Raw genomic sequence first — 16427 nt, 5'->3', positions numbered from 1 at the left:
ATTTGGGATTGGAATCAACTCAGTCTAACCAACTTAATCATTATTATTCGTAATGCGGTGTTGTGCGTTTATTGTTTCTTAACAAACAACACTTCTAAATGAACTTTAACTGGCTTATCATAGAGTAAAATTAGAGTCAATTTAACATAGCCTTTTGAATAAAACTTTAAGATATTAAGAGTAACAGATAATAATGGACTCTCAGTATTTGATTAAAATAATGTACAGTAGTTTTTCAATTCATTCCTAGGAAATTATAAAGAGTCCACCAGACATTTTATATCAATACATTTCATCACTCAATGATAAAATAAAATGGCAAGTTTGAACAATATCATACAAAACGTTTAATTCCTGGTTGCAAAAGTAATCCCTAAGTCGGATGAATGGTCTTGACCTCCACTTTAAACCAGCACCGTGATATTCAGTTCAGATGTCCGCAGTGTTTTTCGTAAACATGTTTGTCGAGGATCTTTTGTTGTTTTTCGACTTTTTGACAACCTCTGATCCCTTAGGTTGAGTCCGTTAATTATTTAGACAACCAAAGTTTGCTTTAGCAACCACGTATTTAACCCTTTAGGTACAAGTATAAAGTTAAGTAATACGGAAGGTAAACTCTTACGAATCAAGTTTTAACTCATTGATTATCAGAATTCTTGACGATCAAGAATAGAATAAAAATAAATATTACCCGAAACGTAGTTATAAATAATGGCTAAATATTAAGCATTGCTTTGCCTTGTCAAACATTTTTCTGTGGCCCATGACGGGAAAATGCAAGGTAAAAGAGGACGCTAACCTCTTCGACAAGACGGTCAACAACTTAATAAAGAAAAAATTAATAAAAAGAAAATTACTTTATATATCCCCAATAAATTATTCAACTAATAAACCCTTGAAAAACATATTAGATAATTAAAAATTAGTTGTTGAACGAGATAGAACTCTTTTGGCTTGATACAAAAAATATCTAACAATGACCGACAACAAACAAACAAAAACATTAATGGTTAAAAATTGTATATTATACAAACAGGAAGGCCAGTTCTTACCGATTGAAAGAAAATATTTCATTGAATAAAATTTAATATCCCAAGAAGTCGAAATAAATTTACGCTCATCATATTTTTACAAAAACAAAATGACAAAATCAACTATTAGAACAATTATTTACAACAGATCCTTATAATAAATGGAAAAAATATTTAGTATATTATATTTGATCTTATTTGTTTCCATATTTTATACTCAAAATACAAAATTGTACCATGGTTTTCCTTTTCTGTGAAAACAGTTACAGTTGTCAAATATAGATAGCTAGGAGGAACAATAAATAATGTATTTGTTTGGGTTGAATTGAAATGTAGAATAAAAAAAAAACAGAGAACTGTTTCAATAAGATGGTTATTTACACCCTTTCAAATGTTACACCAACCAAGTCTCATCTCAAACAACAACATAGGAAAACACAAACTACAGATAACACAATAGCTTTTTATTGGGAAGCGGATTGGGGTTTTTGAAGAATGGTAGAGCGATACACGGCATTCTTTGTATTTAAGTCATTTCAAATGTAGACAAGTTTGTTAAATAATCAAATTTCTAGATAAAAATATATATCCAATGTTGTTTGGCGAAATAATCCTCACAGTATACATTTCCCAAACCGAAGTCACACGAAGAATGACAATAACTATTTTACGATAAATTAGAGAAATTAAAAAAAAACATGTACTTCACCAGGGTCCATCTGTGAGCATATCACGAAGATTGGTTCTTCAATAATCAACATCACTAAACGTATAACAACGGAAAAAGTTAACAAACAGACAGACCGAAAGAGGAAAACACGGGGGCGGTGGCGACGTTAAGGATATATAAGTGGCGGCATTCTAGGGGCTGCGCACGCATCTACCCTTAGCTTAACTCAAAATACATACCCTTACGAAAATACATTTAATAGCGAAATCATACTATGCGTATATTGTACAATGAGAAACAATACCATGTCATGCAGTAACAACCACTACAATAAAATATGATTCCTAGTAAGTTTTATATTGCTATAGTATACTTTAATCGAAGTGTGACTTTAATTGGGGGTTGACTTTTATCCCTCACTTGACTGCCTAGAAGTCCAAATAAAAGTGTTTCTATCGAGTGCCAAATCTCTAGGCTATAATCTTCTAATCTACACATAGTGTTAATAGACTTGACATTTTCTCTATAATGTGCGATTTGGCAATCCTACCATTCTTGGGTTCTCTTTATATTTTTGACCTAAGGGAGTACTTAGATAAGAGCTACTCAGCGAGCATGTTACTTCATTAAAAAATCATTAGTCTGGGATTTTAAAACTGTGTGTTATCAGGAGTTGGTTGATTAACGTTCTCATGGCTTCATTATTTCATCTACATAACCGATTACTGTGTGATTACCAAACAATTTTATTTCAACGATGAGAATACATTATCCTCAAAAACAAAATTCTTCTTTTTCAGCCAAATTATATACTCATATTTTAAAATCGAATAGTGGTTTAAATGATGAAATTGTCCCCCAAAATATATAAAACGTATTATCACAGGTATAATATATTGCTCTGTTGTTATGTTATTGGAGGCTCCAATATGATGATCCTTTATATGTCCATACACTGAAAGACTGGATAAACATAATGTACTGAATAATCACCTAAGTAGTGTGCTTTTGTATTATATCATCTCCCTAAGTTGATGTGTTGTTGTTACTGTGGTTTATAATATCACAAATGGTGTTATTGTGTAAAATAAGTTGCCCCTTCAATTATGCTTGATTTGAAGGCGGAGACAAAAACCGATATTTGTCATTATTACACTCTGTCGATAAGCCTAACTCAATTAAACTAGTTATATATAGTTAGAGTATAGTTATATAACGTATAGTTTTTTTTTATTATCAAAACCTGCAGTAGCTACTGTATGTAATGAGTACAAACCGTTGCTCGGACGCGCGGACCCTGAGTGGGTCCTCTTCATCCCCTTCCTCGGCTGTCGGGGACGTCAGGGTGTGGGACTGGGAGAACCTGAGTCCCCTAGGACCTCTCCCCGGGATACGAGGCATCCTGAGGGATTGCCGGAACGACTGACGTGCTCTGTCAACTGAAACATGTCCCAAGTGGTTACGAAGACTGAGATAGATACAGCAAATCAGAGAGAAACAAAATTATTTATAATATATTTGTATTCAACGATACATTGGAATAAAATTGGTTATGACAAAAAATAACCTTTAAAAATGTCTTTACGTAACAAAATGTACTGTCAAGTAATCCAGTTGATCGTAAACAAAATAAAAGGTTTACTTCATGGAACTAGAGTTATTTTAAACTTTTTATTCTCCAAGTGTGGTCCAGAGGCTAATTTTAATGAAAACAACTGAGTAGCCTAGTACCGTTGGTTAGTCTATGATAATACTAAGGTAACTTATGTTTAATTATTTCAATGTCCATGGGCCTAAAACAAATACCACCCTTTAAAACCATTGAAAGGACACAATAAGTTTTATGCAATATGTTACGAATAACCGTGTGTATGTTTTAGAATGAGTATTGGTAATGAGTATTGTTTTAGAATGTATTATAATTAATTGTATGTATTAATTGAAAGAAATTACGAAGAAACGTTTGATAAAATTCCTTAGTAACGAAATTCATTATGCAGCAATGCATATAATTGCGTTGGATACTTGATCTAGACGTAACTTGTTTCTGCCTTGTTCGTTCCTACTAAAACGAACTTGTCCAATCGCTGATTTTGATGTTCATGGTATTAAACGTGGAAATGCTATTAACAGATAAGTGTTTAGTACGTACATTTTTTACCATTAAAGTTGTGATATCAGTTAATTGATGGAAGACAATAATTTTGCCTAGTGAAATCAAAAAGGTTATTAAGCATCATATCAAAGTTTGATATTTAATTTATTTTAAATTACCAACCACACCATTACATTAAGGTGCAGTGTTTATTTCGTACATGATCCTGCAAAATTATATTAAAACCAAACCACATATAAGTAGTATAAAACACGGGGGTGATCCCGTGACGTCATAATTAGGTAATTGGTAAGTATTTTGTGATTGTGGAGCAGCGTGAATTACGCAGCGACTCTGGCGATGTATGTTGTGGATTGGTTGGTATTGTTATTAGGTCAAGGTTGTCTGAATGTGTTTTTTTAAATGTTCAGCTTTAATGTTTCAAATATACCATGTACTGGATTGTAAAAATATGTATTGTTCCATTTAACTATCCATCAACTAGCTGTCTCATATAATCTTCGAACTCTGGGCGGAGAAAGTACGAGGTACTAGATACTTGTGAGTTCTGTATCGGTGACATAGTTACGTCTACTGCGTTTTGTTCTTGAGTGTTTTGTTCTTGAGTGTTTTGTTCTTGAATATTATTATTTGAGATATTCGATGTTGAAGATATTTTGGGGTCTTGAATAGGAGCTGAATTTCTTGCAGACATGTTTTCCTGACGGTAGCTAAGAGTCAAATGATCTGTAGTTTACTCTGTTAACACTTATATAGTGTTTACAGAAATTCTAAATGTTTGCACAGAGACGTTTCAATCTTCCGAGAGATGATTCTCACGGAACGACAACAGATGTGAGTGTTCGCATGTGTGTGCCTATAAATAACTAGGCCTACTCGTTCTCGCGGGGGACCGACATGTGATTAACTGTTATTGCTTTACTTTTTCTAGCGTCACTGATTACGCTTAGCGGTGTTACGGCTTTTTGTTAATGGATTATTTTATCTATGTAGGAGGTAAGTTAACCTATTATTGTTTCTGCATTGTGTTCAAGATTGTTGTTTGTCGCGCAAACTAGACACGCTTCATTCGTATTGCGTACTGCTTTGTGTCAAGCAATTTTATCCTGTCACATTTTGTAATTTCCAGAGTTTTAATTATATTTCCCTGTTGTATTTTAAGTTTAAGTGTTTCCAGTTTGTGATACACGTCGTCCCATTGTGATTTGTGGAATATTCCCTAAATATACAGGTAATTAATTTTTCTTGTCATATACATATAGTATCCTAATATATATTAGCTTTTACTATTTATTTATAAGAAGCTCATTCCTTAATCATTACTTAAATTAGCTCAACTATTTGTATAAAAGATCCTACCACTATTTTGTCTAATCATTTAAATACAACCTTTCTCATAGTATAAAAACGAAACTAACTTATCTTTCAAATATAATCCTAATTATATGAAAACTTTACAAGACTATAAATAAATATTTCGGTAAATCTGCACTTACAAAACACTTATCTTAACTCAAAAATTCTTTTGCTGTATGAATACAACAATATACGTTACAACCATTTTTACCGCCTATTTTATAATAATTTTCTACAGAATAAAACGGCTTTCGATTAGAAATAGTTTAGGTATTGGCAGTGAGTTTTTAGTCTTTTCACGTGATATAAAAATTTGAGGCCAATCTCACTAGAGTTTACTAGTGTATTTTGTTGACTATTAATTAAAACTAATGCAGTACATAGCAAACAGCTGATTGATTTATCACTTAACAGATTGCACTACGTTTCTTTTTTGCTTCAAATTTTTACATTACTTGGGAAGTCTATTCTGTGTATAGTCAATGGTTTTATGTTTTTAAGAAAATTGGTATTCCAATATCGCTAAATCACTATACGTATTTAATGTCTCACATTTTGTAACAGATGTTATGTAAACCGCAAATAATCTTTCTTGTGATATATACAAACAAAAAACTATATCATTTACCTCAAATCATTATATTATAATAAAAAATAAATGATTTAGGATAAAAAAATATCTTATAATGTACATTGTCCTTGCCAAAATAAATGTATGTTTATTCAAGTTCACCTCATATTTTGTTGTAGTCCTAATGATAATATTAATTACCTTTTGTTGTTTTTGTATTTGTTAAAATATGGACTGATTAAACTGAATAACTAAACATTTTTAAGATTGAAAAAATGTTTACCGATTTCCTTAACTAACAATGTATAAACGTATAAATTGTTCTTCACAAAACGAGATATCTAAATATGACTCTAATACATTAATTATTAACTTGTTTGGATTATAAAAGGTAAAATGTGATTGCCTAAAATTATACTTTGTTTTTTATTGAGGATTGCTTTATTGACATACGTAAAAATTTCTTCACATTCTAATAATCATAATAGAAAACTATATATTTTACTTAACAATTTTTATATTAAATTATTCTTTGTTCTTTTATCTCAAATTGCTTTCTCACGTACATGAATTGACTCACTTTTTGTTACGCTCTTAAATTATAATATTAATCAAGGTACTTCTCATAGTCAGTTGGCGACTTTATTAAAATATAGCTCGATTAAATTGGTTGTTTTTTATACGATTTTCTTAACATATGACTTGTTCTTCTCAAAATAAACATATAAAATGGTTCTAATACTTAATTGCTTAATGTGTTTTTTTTTCTTCTAGAGTTAACTAACGCAGCTTTACTTGAAACACGGAGTATTCCTGATTTACTACAGGTAATTATTTGAAAAATCTTAGTTTACGCATAGTTCAGATGGTTTCTATCTCTTTGTAATCTTTCCTTAAAAAATACATGTACAACTAAATATATTTTAGTTAATAGTATTTATATTAAATTATTCTTTGTTCTTTTATCTCAAATTGCTTTCTCACGTACATGAATTGACTCACTTTTTGTTACGCTCTTAAATTATAATATTAATCAAGGTACTTCTCATAGTCAGTTGGCGACTTTATTAAAATATAGCTCGATTAAATTGGTTGTTTTTTATACGATTTTCTTAACATATGACTTGTTCTTCTCAAAATAAACATATAAAATGGTTCTAATACTTAATTGCTTAATGTGTTTTTTTTTCTTCTAGAGTTAACTAACGCAGCTTTACTTGAAACACGGAGTATTCCTGATTTACTACAGGTAATTATTTGAAAAATCTTAGTTTACGCATAGTTCAGATGGTTTCTATCTCTTTGTAATCTTTCCTTAAAAAATACATGTACAACTAAATATATTTTAGTTAATAGTATTTATATTAAATTATTCTTTGTTCTTTTATCTCAAATTGCTTTCTCACGTACATGAATTGTTTCACTTTTTGTTACGCTCTTAAATTATAATATTAATCAAGGTACTTCTCATAGTCAGTTGCTGACTTTATTAAAATATAGCTCGATTAAATTGGTTGTTTTTTATACGATTTTCTTAACATATGATTTGTTCTTCTCAAAATAAACATATAAAATGGTTCTAATACTTAATTGCTTAATGTGTTTTTTTTTCTTCTAGAGTTAACTAACGCAGCTTTACTTGAAACACGGAGTATTCCTGATTTACTACAGGTAATTATTTGAAAAATCTTAGTTTACGCATAGTTCAGATGGTTTCTATCTCTTTGTAATCTTTCCTTAAAAAATACATGTACAACTAAATATATTTTAGTTAATAGTATTTATATTAAATTATTCTTTGTTCTTTTATCTCAAATTGCTTTCTCACGTACATGAATTGTTTCACTTTTTGTTATGCTCTTAAATTATAATATTAATCAAGGTACTTCTCATAGTCAGTTGCTGACTTTATTAAAATATAGCTCGATTAAATTGGTTGTTTTTTATACGATTTTCTTAACATATGATTTGTTCTTCTCAAAATAAACATATAAAATGGTTCTAATACTTAATTGCTTAATGTGTTTTTTTTTCTTCTAGAGTTAACTAACGCAGCTTTACTTGAAACACGGAGTATTCCTGATTTACTACAGGTAATTATTTGAAAAATCTTAGTTTACGCATAGTTCAGATGGTTTCTATCTCTTTGTAATCTTTCCTTAAAAAATACATGTACAACTAAATATATTTTAGTTAATAGTATTTGTAAAATGCTACGATTGTTATGTGTTTATTTTACTTAGCTCGGTTAATAATTTAATTTACTTCATATCTCGTTCTTATTGTTTCTTGTATTATTGAACATTCTTAAGCCAAAAAATATATTTTAAATTGTAATTTGCATCTCCATAAGTATTATAAAATCACGTATCTTGTTTTGGATTATTAAAACGGCTATTCCGCTATCTTTCAAATAATATTAATATCAAAATAAATATTAATAATTAATGGCTGCTCTTGCTAGTCCCCCACTACACCTCATATCCTTTGATTGGGTGGGTAGACCACGCCTCCAGCAAGCCCCGTCCCCACTACGCTACCTGTCCTGTGATTGGCTGAGTAGACCACGCCTCCACTTAGTCCAACCCCCCACCAGAGCGCACAAAACTAGTTGAATCTCTTTCAAACCTCACTACATCTTGTGTACTCGCACGGTACACATCATGTTCTGTCTCCTTTCAAACCCTTGTCTATCTAGGGTTTGAATGAATCTTTATCATGCGACAGTGGTCAAACCAAGTTGCATTTCTATCCATCCTTTACATACAACAGTGGTCAAACCAAGTTGTATTTAAATCCTTCCTGAACATGCGACAGTGGTCAAACCAAGTTGCATTTCTATCCATCCTTTACATACAACAGTGGTCAAACCAAGTTGTATTTAAATCCTTCCTGAACATGCGACAGTGGTCAAACCAAGTTGCATTTCTATCCATCCTTTACATACAACAGTGGTCAAACCAAGTTGTATTTAAATCCTTCCTGAACATGCGACAGTGGTCAAACCAAGTTGCATTTCTATCCATCCTTTACATACAACAGTGGTCAAACCAAGTTGTATTTAAATCCTTCCTGAACATGCGACAGTGGTCAAACCAAGTTGCATTTCTATCCATCCTTTACATACAACAGTGGTCAAACCAAGTTGTATTTAAATCCTTCCTGAACATGCGACAGTGGTCAAACCAAGTTGCATTTCTATCCATCCTTTACATACAACAGTGGTCAAACCAAGTTGTATTTAAATCCTTCCTGAACATGCGACAGTGGTCAAACCAAGTTGCATTTCTATCCATCCTTTACATACAACAGTGGTCAAACCAAGTTGTATTTAAATCCTTCCTGAACATGCGACAGTGGTCAAACCAAGTTGCATTTCTATCCATCCTTTACATACAACAGTGGTCAAACCAAGTTGTATTTAAATCCTTCCTGAACATGCGACAGTGGTCAAACCAAGTCCCATTTCTACCCTTCCTTAACATACAGCAATGGTAAACCCAAGCTGCTCCTTTCAAGCCCTTGCCTATGTTATATGTCTAAAAGTTCTTCATGCATGTACTGTTTAGTCTTTCTTGCTAGATAATTTGCTTTAGTAGTTGTGACTTGGTGTTAGTGGTTTGAATCTTTGCATGTTTTTTTTTAAATAACTAATGACCTTGACCTACTTGTATTATTGGTTGTTTGAAACTTTATCTTTAAAATAGTTTCTCTGCCCACATGCAACTCCTCCTTTTAGATGTACTTATTCCCCCACCTCTTTACCACACTCAAATCTTCCCCCACTCTGTCTATCTATATCCCCCACCACTTAGGGTGGGTATAAATGAGAGAGCATATTGGTTAATAACATCATTCTGTTGCCAGCCTGCAGAAAAGCCATGGACCCCTGCTTAAGAAAGACTACCAAGCCAATGAAGCCAGTGGCAGGCATGAAGAGATCTAAACTTCAGGAGGCGTTGACTGGAGGTGTTAAGAAGATGAAATCATCAACTCCTTCTGAAACCCTGGTCAACAAGACTCTGTCGCAGCCGGGATCCTCTTCATCTGCCGCCAAGACTCTTTCGCAGCCAGGCAAGACTCTGTCGCAGCCGGGATCCTCTTCATCTGCTTTGTCTGACGATGCAAAGAAAACAACTACAATATCAACTCAATCTTCCCTTGCCGCCAAGACTCTTTCGCAGCCAGGATCTTCTTCTGCTTTGTTTGAAGATAGATTGAAGAAACCTTCTTCTGGTAACACTTCGTCGAAGAAACGGTCTGATTCATCGTCTTCCTCTTCTTCTTCTTCGTCATCATCTTCCTCGTCTTCTTCATCGTCCTCGTCCTCTTCTTCTACGTCATCGCCCAAAAATCAAACAATTAAGTCCCCTCTATCCATGCTTCTCTCTCCCATAATTCTCTCCTTGCTATCTCCTATTAAATCTCCAGAAAAGCCATCCACTCCCAAACGTAAGCCATCTCCAAAACCTCAACCACATAGCCTAACTCTTCCTAATTTAAATTCCTCCTCGAACCAAATGCCTGACATAGATTCTCCTGAAATTACCATTCCAAACCCCCCACCCAAATCCCTCCCTGCTGCACCCACCGTTGTTAGAAAACTCTTTACTAAAACTGAATCCTCAAAAGAATCCCTTCCCCCCCATTCAAACCCTTCTGAAAAATTGGTAAAACTCATGGCCAAAAGACGAGCTGCATTTAAGCCCAAGCCACAATGTTCTTATATTTTCCAAAAAGGGGTGAAAAAAGGTGAGCGTTGTGAAAAGTCCTGCTTTTCTGATGCTAATGTGTGCAGCCTCCACACTAAGGGGAAAAGCAGGATGGTACCCACTCAACCTAAAATTATTAGCAGCAAACCTGTCGCTACCAATCCTCAGTCATTTGAAAGACCATCAATAATCGTCAAAAGCCAGGCTCAGGAAAAATCTTGTACATCTGATCCAACACCGAGCACCTCACGTGTTGTTGTGATAGACAAGATTTTGCCTAGCCAACCACGAACGTCAGGCTTTGCTCGACCCTGTCGTCCACCACAAATTCAAGCTAAAAAAACCAGAATTGATAGGCTACCCAAAAATCGTAAATTCGAAATTCTTTTGATGACACCAAACGGTGAAGTCATTTTAAGAGAAGGAAATGACAGGTTCCGACTTAAATTACCCAGAGGCATGACCATCCCGAATACAACCCACCGATACTACATAATTCGTGATCGGTCTTCGGGATGGGCATCTGTAACATTATAAATTGGTTTAGTTTCAAATTGATCTTAATTATCCTCTAAATTCTCCTTTAGTATGCAAAAATTGGGAACGCATTTGTTATAGCCTAACAAATGCGTTCCCAATTTTTGCATTTAAAGAGTGACCTTGAGATTTTAGAAATAGATTATTTTAATCAGAGATTTCCATCTAATTTATTCATAAAACATTAGAAACAAATTTGTTATATCCTAACAATGTGTTCGCAAAGTTTCATGTATAATATTTTGATAAAGTTATTTTAGAAAACATATTGATTGTTCAAGTTGTCCAATATTACATCAACATTTTTCTATATTGTAAAATTAACTATTCTAAGGACATTTAAAAGATATATTATGTTTATCTCGTGTTTTGCAAAAAGATCTTCATTGCCATTGTGTATAAATTAAGTGTAACACTTTATGATATAACTCAATATATTTTCATAATCCTCAAAGGCATCTAGGCATACAAACACAAAATTTATTTGCATTAACTGTTTAAGGTTAATTCCTTTACATTTCATCTTTGTTAACAGGTTTACTTGAATAGTAGTTGTACATTTTATACTTAAGTAGTGTTGAACTTTACAAGACATAGAAAACAAACATATAAATGGTTAGCAACCATAATACTTTGTTACCATTCGTTTTTTAGTATGGAAATAAATATGATAGAAGTTTCTATGTTTGGTTTTTCTTATTAAAACCCCTACTGATCCATTTTTAATATTGCAAATTACTAAGACGTAAAGATGTATCGTTTTTATGATCAATACAGTTGCGGAAATTTTATTAGCTTAATAACTTTGTCCAACAATTAGGTCAAGGTTAAACTGAAGAGTTTTTAAAAAATAATAAAATCAGCTACATATCTTCTGATTCACTCTCTGAACTAAAGGATAAACTTCTTCGAAAATTACCACAAAACTTTTTAGTTGTTGTCAAATTTATACTTAAGTAGTGTTGAATTTTATTAGACATAGCCAATGAATATATAAATTATTAGTAGCCATAATACTTTGTCTACATTCGTTTTGTAGCAAGAATAGGAATAAATATACCAGAATTTTATGTTTTTAACATTGCAAATAGTTTGTTCTGCTACGTCACCATGACTTAAAAATTGCTAAGATGTAATATGTAATGATGCTATTAGCTTGATTAACTGTGTCCAACAATTAGGTCAAGGTTAAACTGAAGAGTTTTTAAAAAATGGTAAAAAGCTACATATTTTCAGATTCACTCTCTGAACTAAAGGATAATCTTCTTCGAACATTGCCACAAAACTGTAATACTCGACAAAGTTTATTTTCTCCATTTTCAACTTCATCTGCTTGAACTGGAATCTTTGGTGTTTCACAGTAGTCCGAATGAAATTCATTGTTCGGTGTGGGTTGACCTTGTTCGTTGTTCACATCCTCGTCCAGTTGTTCTTCCTCTAGCATCTCTTGCAAGTCCTCGTCGTTTTCTGTATCACTTTCATTTTGTGCTTCATCAAAATCAGTCTCCCAGATTCGAGGCTCTACTCCAGTAAGGTTCGTGTGGTCCGTAGGAGGCATTGCGAATATGTAAGCTATAATGCTGCTTCCTGCGTTATTATAAAATCCCGCCCACGACCCCCACCACCACCATAAAATACTTATGCCATTGGTGGAAAGGGTTGGGGTCTAATCCCCTCCCCCTTATTGAATAAATAGAGTGGGGGGTTATACACTGTGTTATATATATAAGTCACGCACGCAACTGATATCATTCCTATGAACACAACCATGCAGTGTGTAATGTAGCTAGTTTCCTTAGTAGTGTCTTAAACTACGAAAATGTATCAATGTGAAAATTGTCATGAGTCTTTTGAGGATGAATTTCTCCTCAATATTCATAATGAACTATTACATATGTCTAATGAATCTTCAACACCTATGGAATATGAAGATTTGATTGAAGACCCCTTCTTACAACAGAACAGACCAACAGTTATACAGTATGCACCACCAAACCAACAATTATCAGTAGAAATATTAGCCCAAGCATTTCCTAAAGCCATAGTAAACCATTTCAAAATTTCTAATACAAATTATGATTTGTCAGATTTTATTTTAAAAGCTAAACCCCTTATCATAAAAACACTACAACAGGAACTAACCAGACTTAATTTTATCAAATTTGGCTTGCTCTTGGACACTAGATTTACAAATGTACAAAATGAGGTGTCCCCTCGGGGGTTTATAACACGAAATAAATCCATCATGGTAACCACTGATCTGGAGGCTGAAGTCGACAGTTGCTTGGAAGAAATTGTTGTTAAAATATCTGAACATGAAGGAAGAGGATCTGGGTGGTCTTTGTTAAGCGTAGACAGCTTAGATATACGTGTACATAAACATGGGTATGGTGATAGAGGTAGTAGTTTCATCCCACTGCCCAAAAAGATTGCTAATACAAGAACTTGCATAAATGTTCAAAATGAAGACAATGAGTGTTTTAAGTATGCTGTTTTAGCAAAGTTTGTTGAAGACAGGCACGCCTATAGACCAAGCCGTTATTATAGTGAAGTGGCTCATAAATATAATTTTACAGGTTTGGTTTACCCAGTGTCTTTAAAAGATATCAAGAAATTCGAAAAACAAAATCTTAATTCATCCGTTAATGTGTATGGATTGGATGAGTCTAATAATGTGTTTCCTATTCAGATTACATCTCATGAACGTAGAGACCATACAGATCTTTTACTTCTTACAAATGGTAAAATCTCACATTATGTTTACATAAAAAACTTTTACGCACTTTTATCAAGACAGTTATCCAAAAGGAAGATGAGTCTCACCATTTGCAAACGGTGTTTTTGCTACGCTGCCAAACCATTTCATTTGGGGGGTAAGGAATGGTTACTTGACCACCAACGTCTCTGCAATAGTAAGGACGAAGTAAGGGTTAAATTACCTCACCCTAATAGAGCTTTTATTAAATTCAACAAAACGGCTCAACAATATAGAATACCAATTGTTATATATGCAGACTTTGAGTCATCGTTAGTTCCTTTAGTTTTAGATGAGTGTGATCAAAGCAAAATTAAAAAAATTCAATTTCATGAACCAAACAGCTTTTGTTTAATGCTTAAATCAACTTTGGATGAAGATCATTTACGTCAGTACGGGTTGACAACCCAACCACTTGTATATCGCGGTGAAAATGCTGCTAAGTCATTTGTAGATAACCTTTATGATATAGCTAATAAGGTGGAAAAACTGTATAGTTATGTAGTTCCAATGATTAATCTTACACATGATGAATTGACATTCCATGAAAGTGCGGATAGATGTTACCTTTGTGACTGTAGTTTTACAGAAGACAACAGGCGTGTTCGGGATCATGATCACCTGACTGGTTTTTACAAAGGCCCTGCTTGCAACAGTTGTAACATTAATTTTAAATTACCAAAGTTTATCCCAATAGTGTTCCACAATTTAAGTGGATATGACTCTCATTTCATAATTCCTGAATTAGGTAGAGACAAAGGGGCGATTGATGTTTTAGCTACAAGTACGGAGAAATTTATTAGTTTTTCGAAAAAAGTGGGTAAAATAAAATTAAGGTTTGTAGACTCTTTCAGATTCATGGCTTCTAGTTTAGAGAAATTGACAGCTAATTTGCAAAGAGAACATTTTATTGAAACTCAAAAGATTGTCGCATCTGATCACATGGATTTGGTTCTTCGTAAAGGAGTGTACCCTTATGATTATATTGATAATCCTGAAAGATTTAACGAGACCTCACTACCACCCATTGAGGCATTTTACAGTCAGTTAAATGATTCTAATATTGACCCTGAAGACTATCAACATGCTTGTCGGGTATGGAGTGAGTTAAACATGAACACCTTAGGCGAGTATAGTGACTTTTATGTGAAGTTAGATGTAACACTTCTTTGTGATATAATGGAGGAATTCCGTAACACCTGTATAGCGGCCTACGGATTAGACCCTCTACATTCATACACCTCGCCTGGATTAGCTTGGCAAGCTATGTTAAAAGAAACAAAATGTACATTACAGCTGTTAACAGACATTGATATGGTGCTTATGATTGAATCTAGTATCCGTGGGGGACTTACCCAGAGTGTAACAAGGCATGTCAAAGCAAATAATAAACACATTCCAAACTTCAAGAAGGAGGACCCATCAGTTTATTTAGGGTATTTTGACGCCAATAACTTATATGGGTGGGCAATGTCAAACCCACTTCCATATGGTAATTTTCAATGGATTGATCCAATATTATTAGGTGATGTAACAAGTATCCCAAAAAATGGAGACACCGGATTCATAATGGAGTGTGATTTTGAATACCCATCCACACTTCATGATCATCACTATGATTTACCTCTATTAGCTAAATCTGAAATACCACCAGACGGAAAACATCCTAAGCTGATGATGACGCTTAACGACAAGGAACGCTATGTTGCCCATTTTTGGGTTGTCCAACAAGCCATCGAACTTGGTCTAAAATTAAAAAAGGTTCACCGTGTTTTACAGTTTAATCAATCATGTTGGTTAAAAACATACATTGACTCAAACACAAAAAGAAGAGCTGCAGCATCATCGGCTTTCCAAAAAGACTTTTTTAAGCTGATGAATAATGCAATATTTGGAAAGACCCTAGAAAATAAAAGAAAACATAAAAATGTTAAGTTAGTGTCGGATCCCAAAAAGGTAGAAAAACTTGTAAGACAACCAAATTTTAAATCATCTATTATCATAAATGAAAATCTTGTTTGTGTGTCAATGGACAAAACTACTATTAAAATGGATAGACCTATGTATGTTGGTATGTGTATACTTGACATTTCAAAAACACACATGTACGACTTTCATTATAACAAGATGGTTTCATTTTACGGAAGAGACAATATTGGAATTATATATATGGATACCGACGCATATCTTTATTGGATCAAAACTCATGATATGTATGAAGATTTACGAACATTTATGTATAAAGACGATTTCGACTTTTCCGACTACCCGGTAGATCACCCTAACTATGACAATGGTAAACACAAAAAGGTGTTAGGAAAATTTAAAGACGAAACAAACGGAATCCCATTAGAAGAAGTAGTAGCACTAATGTCAAAACTATACTCATTAAAATTATACACTGAAAGCACCGACAGCGATATTGGTGTAATAAAAAAGGCGAAAGGAATTAAAAGTTCATATTTGAAGAAGAAACTCAAGTTTGAACATTTTAAAAAGTGTTTATTTGAAAACCAAGTTCATATTGCAACTTTCAAAACCATTAGAAGCTTCAACCATAGACTATATACGATTGTGCAAGAGAAGATTGCAATAACATCCAATGATAACAAAAGATACATACTGGAAAATGGTATTGACACACTTCCTTTTGGACATTATTCAATCGTAACTAATTAA

The 16427-nt window shown here is 33.3% G+C and overlaps 1 protein-coding gene across 1 annotated transcript in view; it reads right to left on the bottom strand.

Moving 5' to 3' along the window:
- Positions 1–16427, bottom strand: part of LOC128989012 (potassium voltage-gated channel subfamily H member 2-like) — a 412396-nt gene that overhangs the window by 261923 nt on the left and 134046 nt on the right. Inside the window, exon 4 of the mRNA XM_054410865.1 lies at positions 2978–3140. Coding sequence (XP_054266840.1) covers positions 2978–3140 — 163 coding nt within the window. The remainder of the gene's footprint in view (positions 1–2977; positions 3141–16427) is intronic.

This window comes from Macrosteles quadrilineatus, unplaced genomic scaffold (assembly GCF_028750875.1).
Source record: "Macrosteles quadrilineatus isolate MER2022 unplaced genomic scaffold, UCM_ALF_1.0 Scaffold_3__2_contigs__length_128488019, whole genome shotgun sequence".
NCBI classification, from domain to species: domain Eukaryota; kingdom Metazoa; phylum Arthropoda; class Insecta; order Hemiptera; family Cicadellidae; genus Macrosteles; species Macrosteles quadrilineatus.
This window is presented reverse-complemented; position numbering and strand designations above follow the sequence as displayed.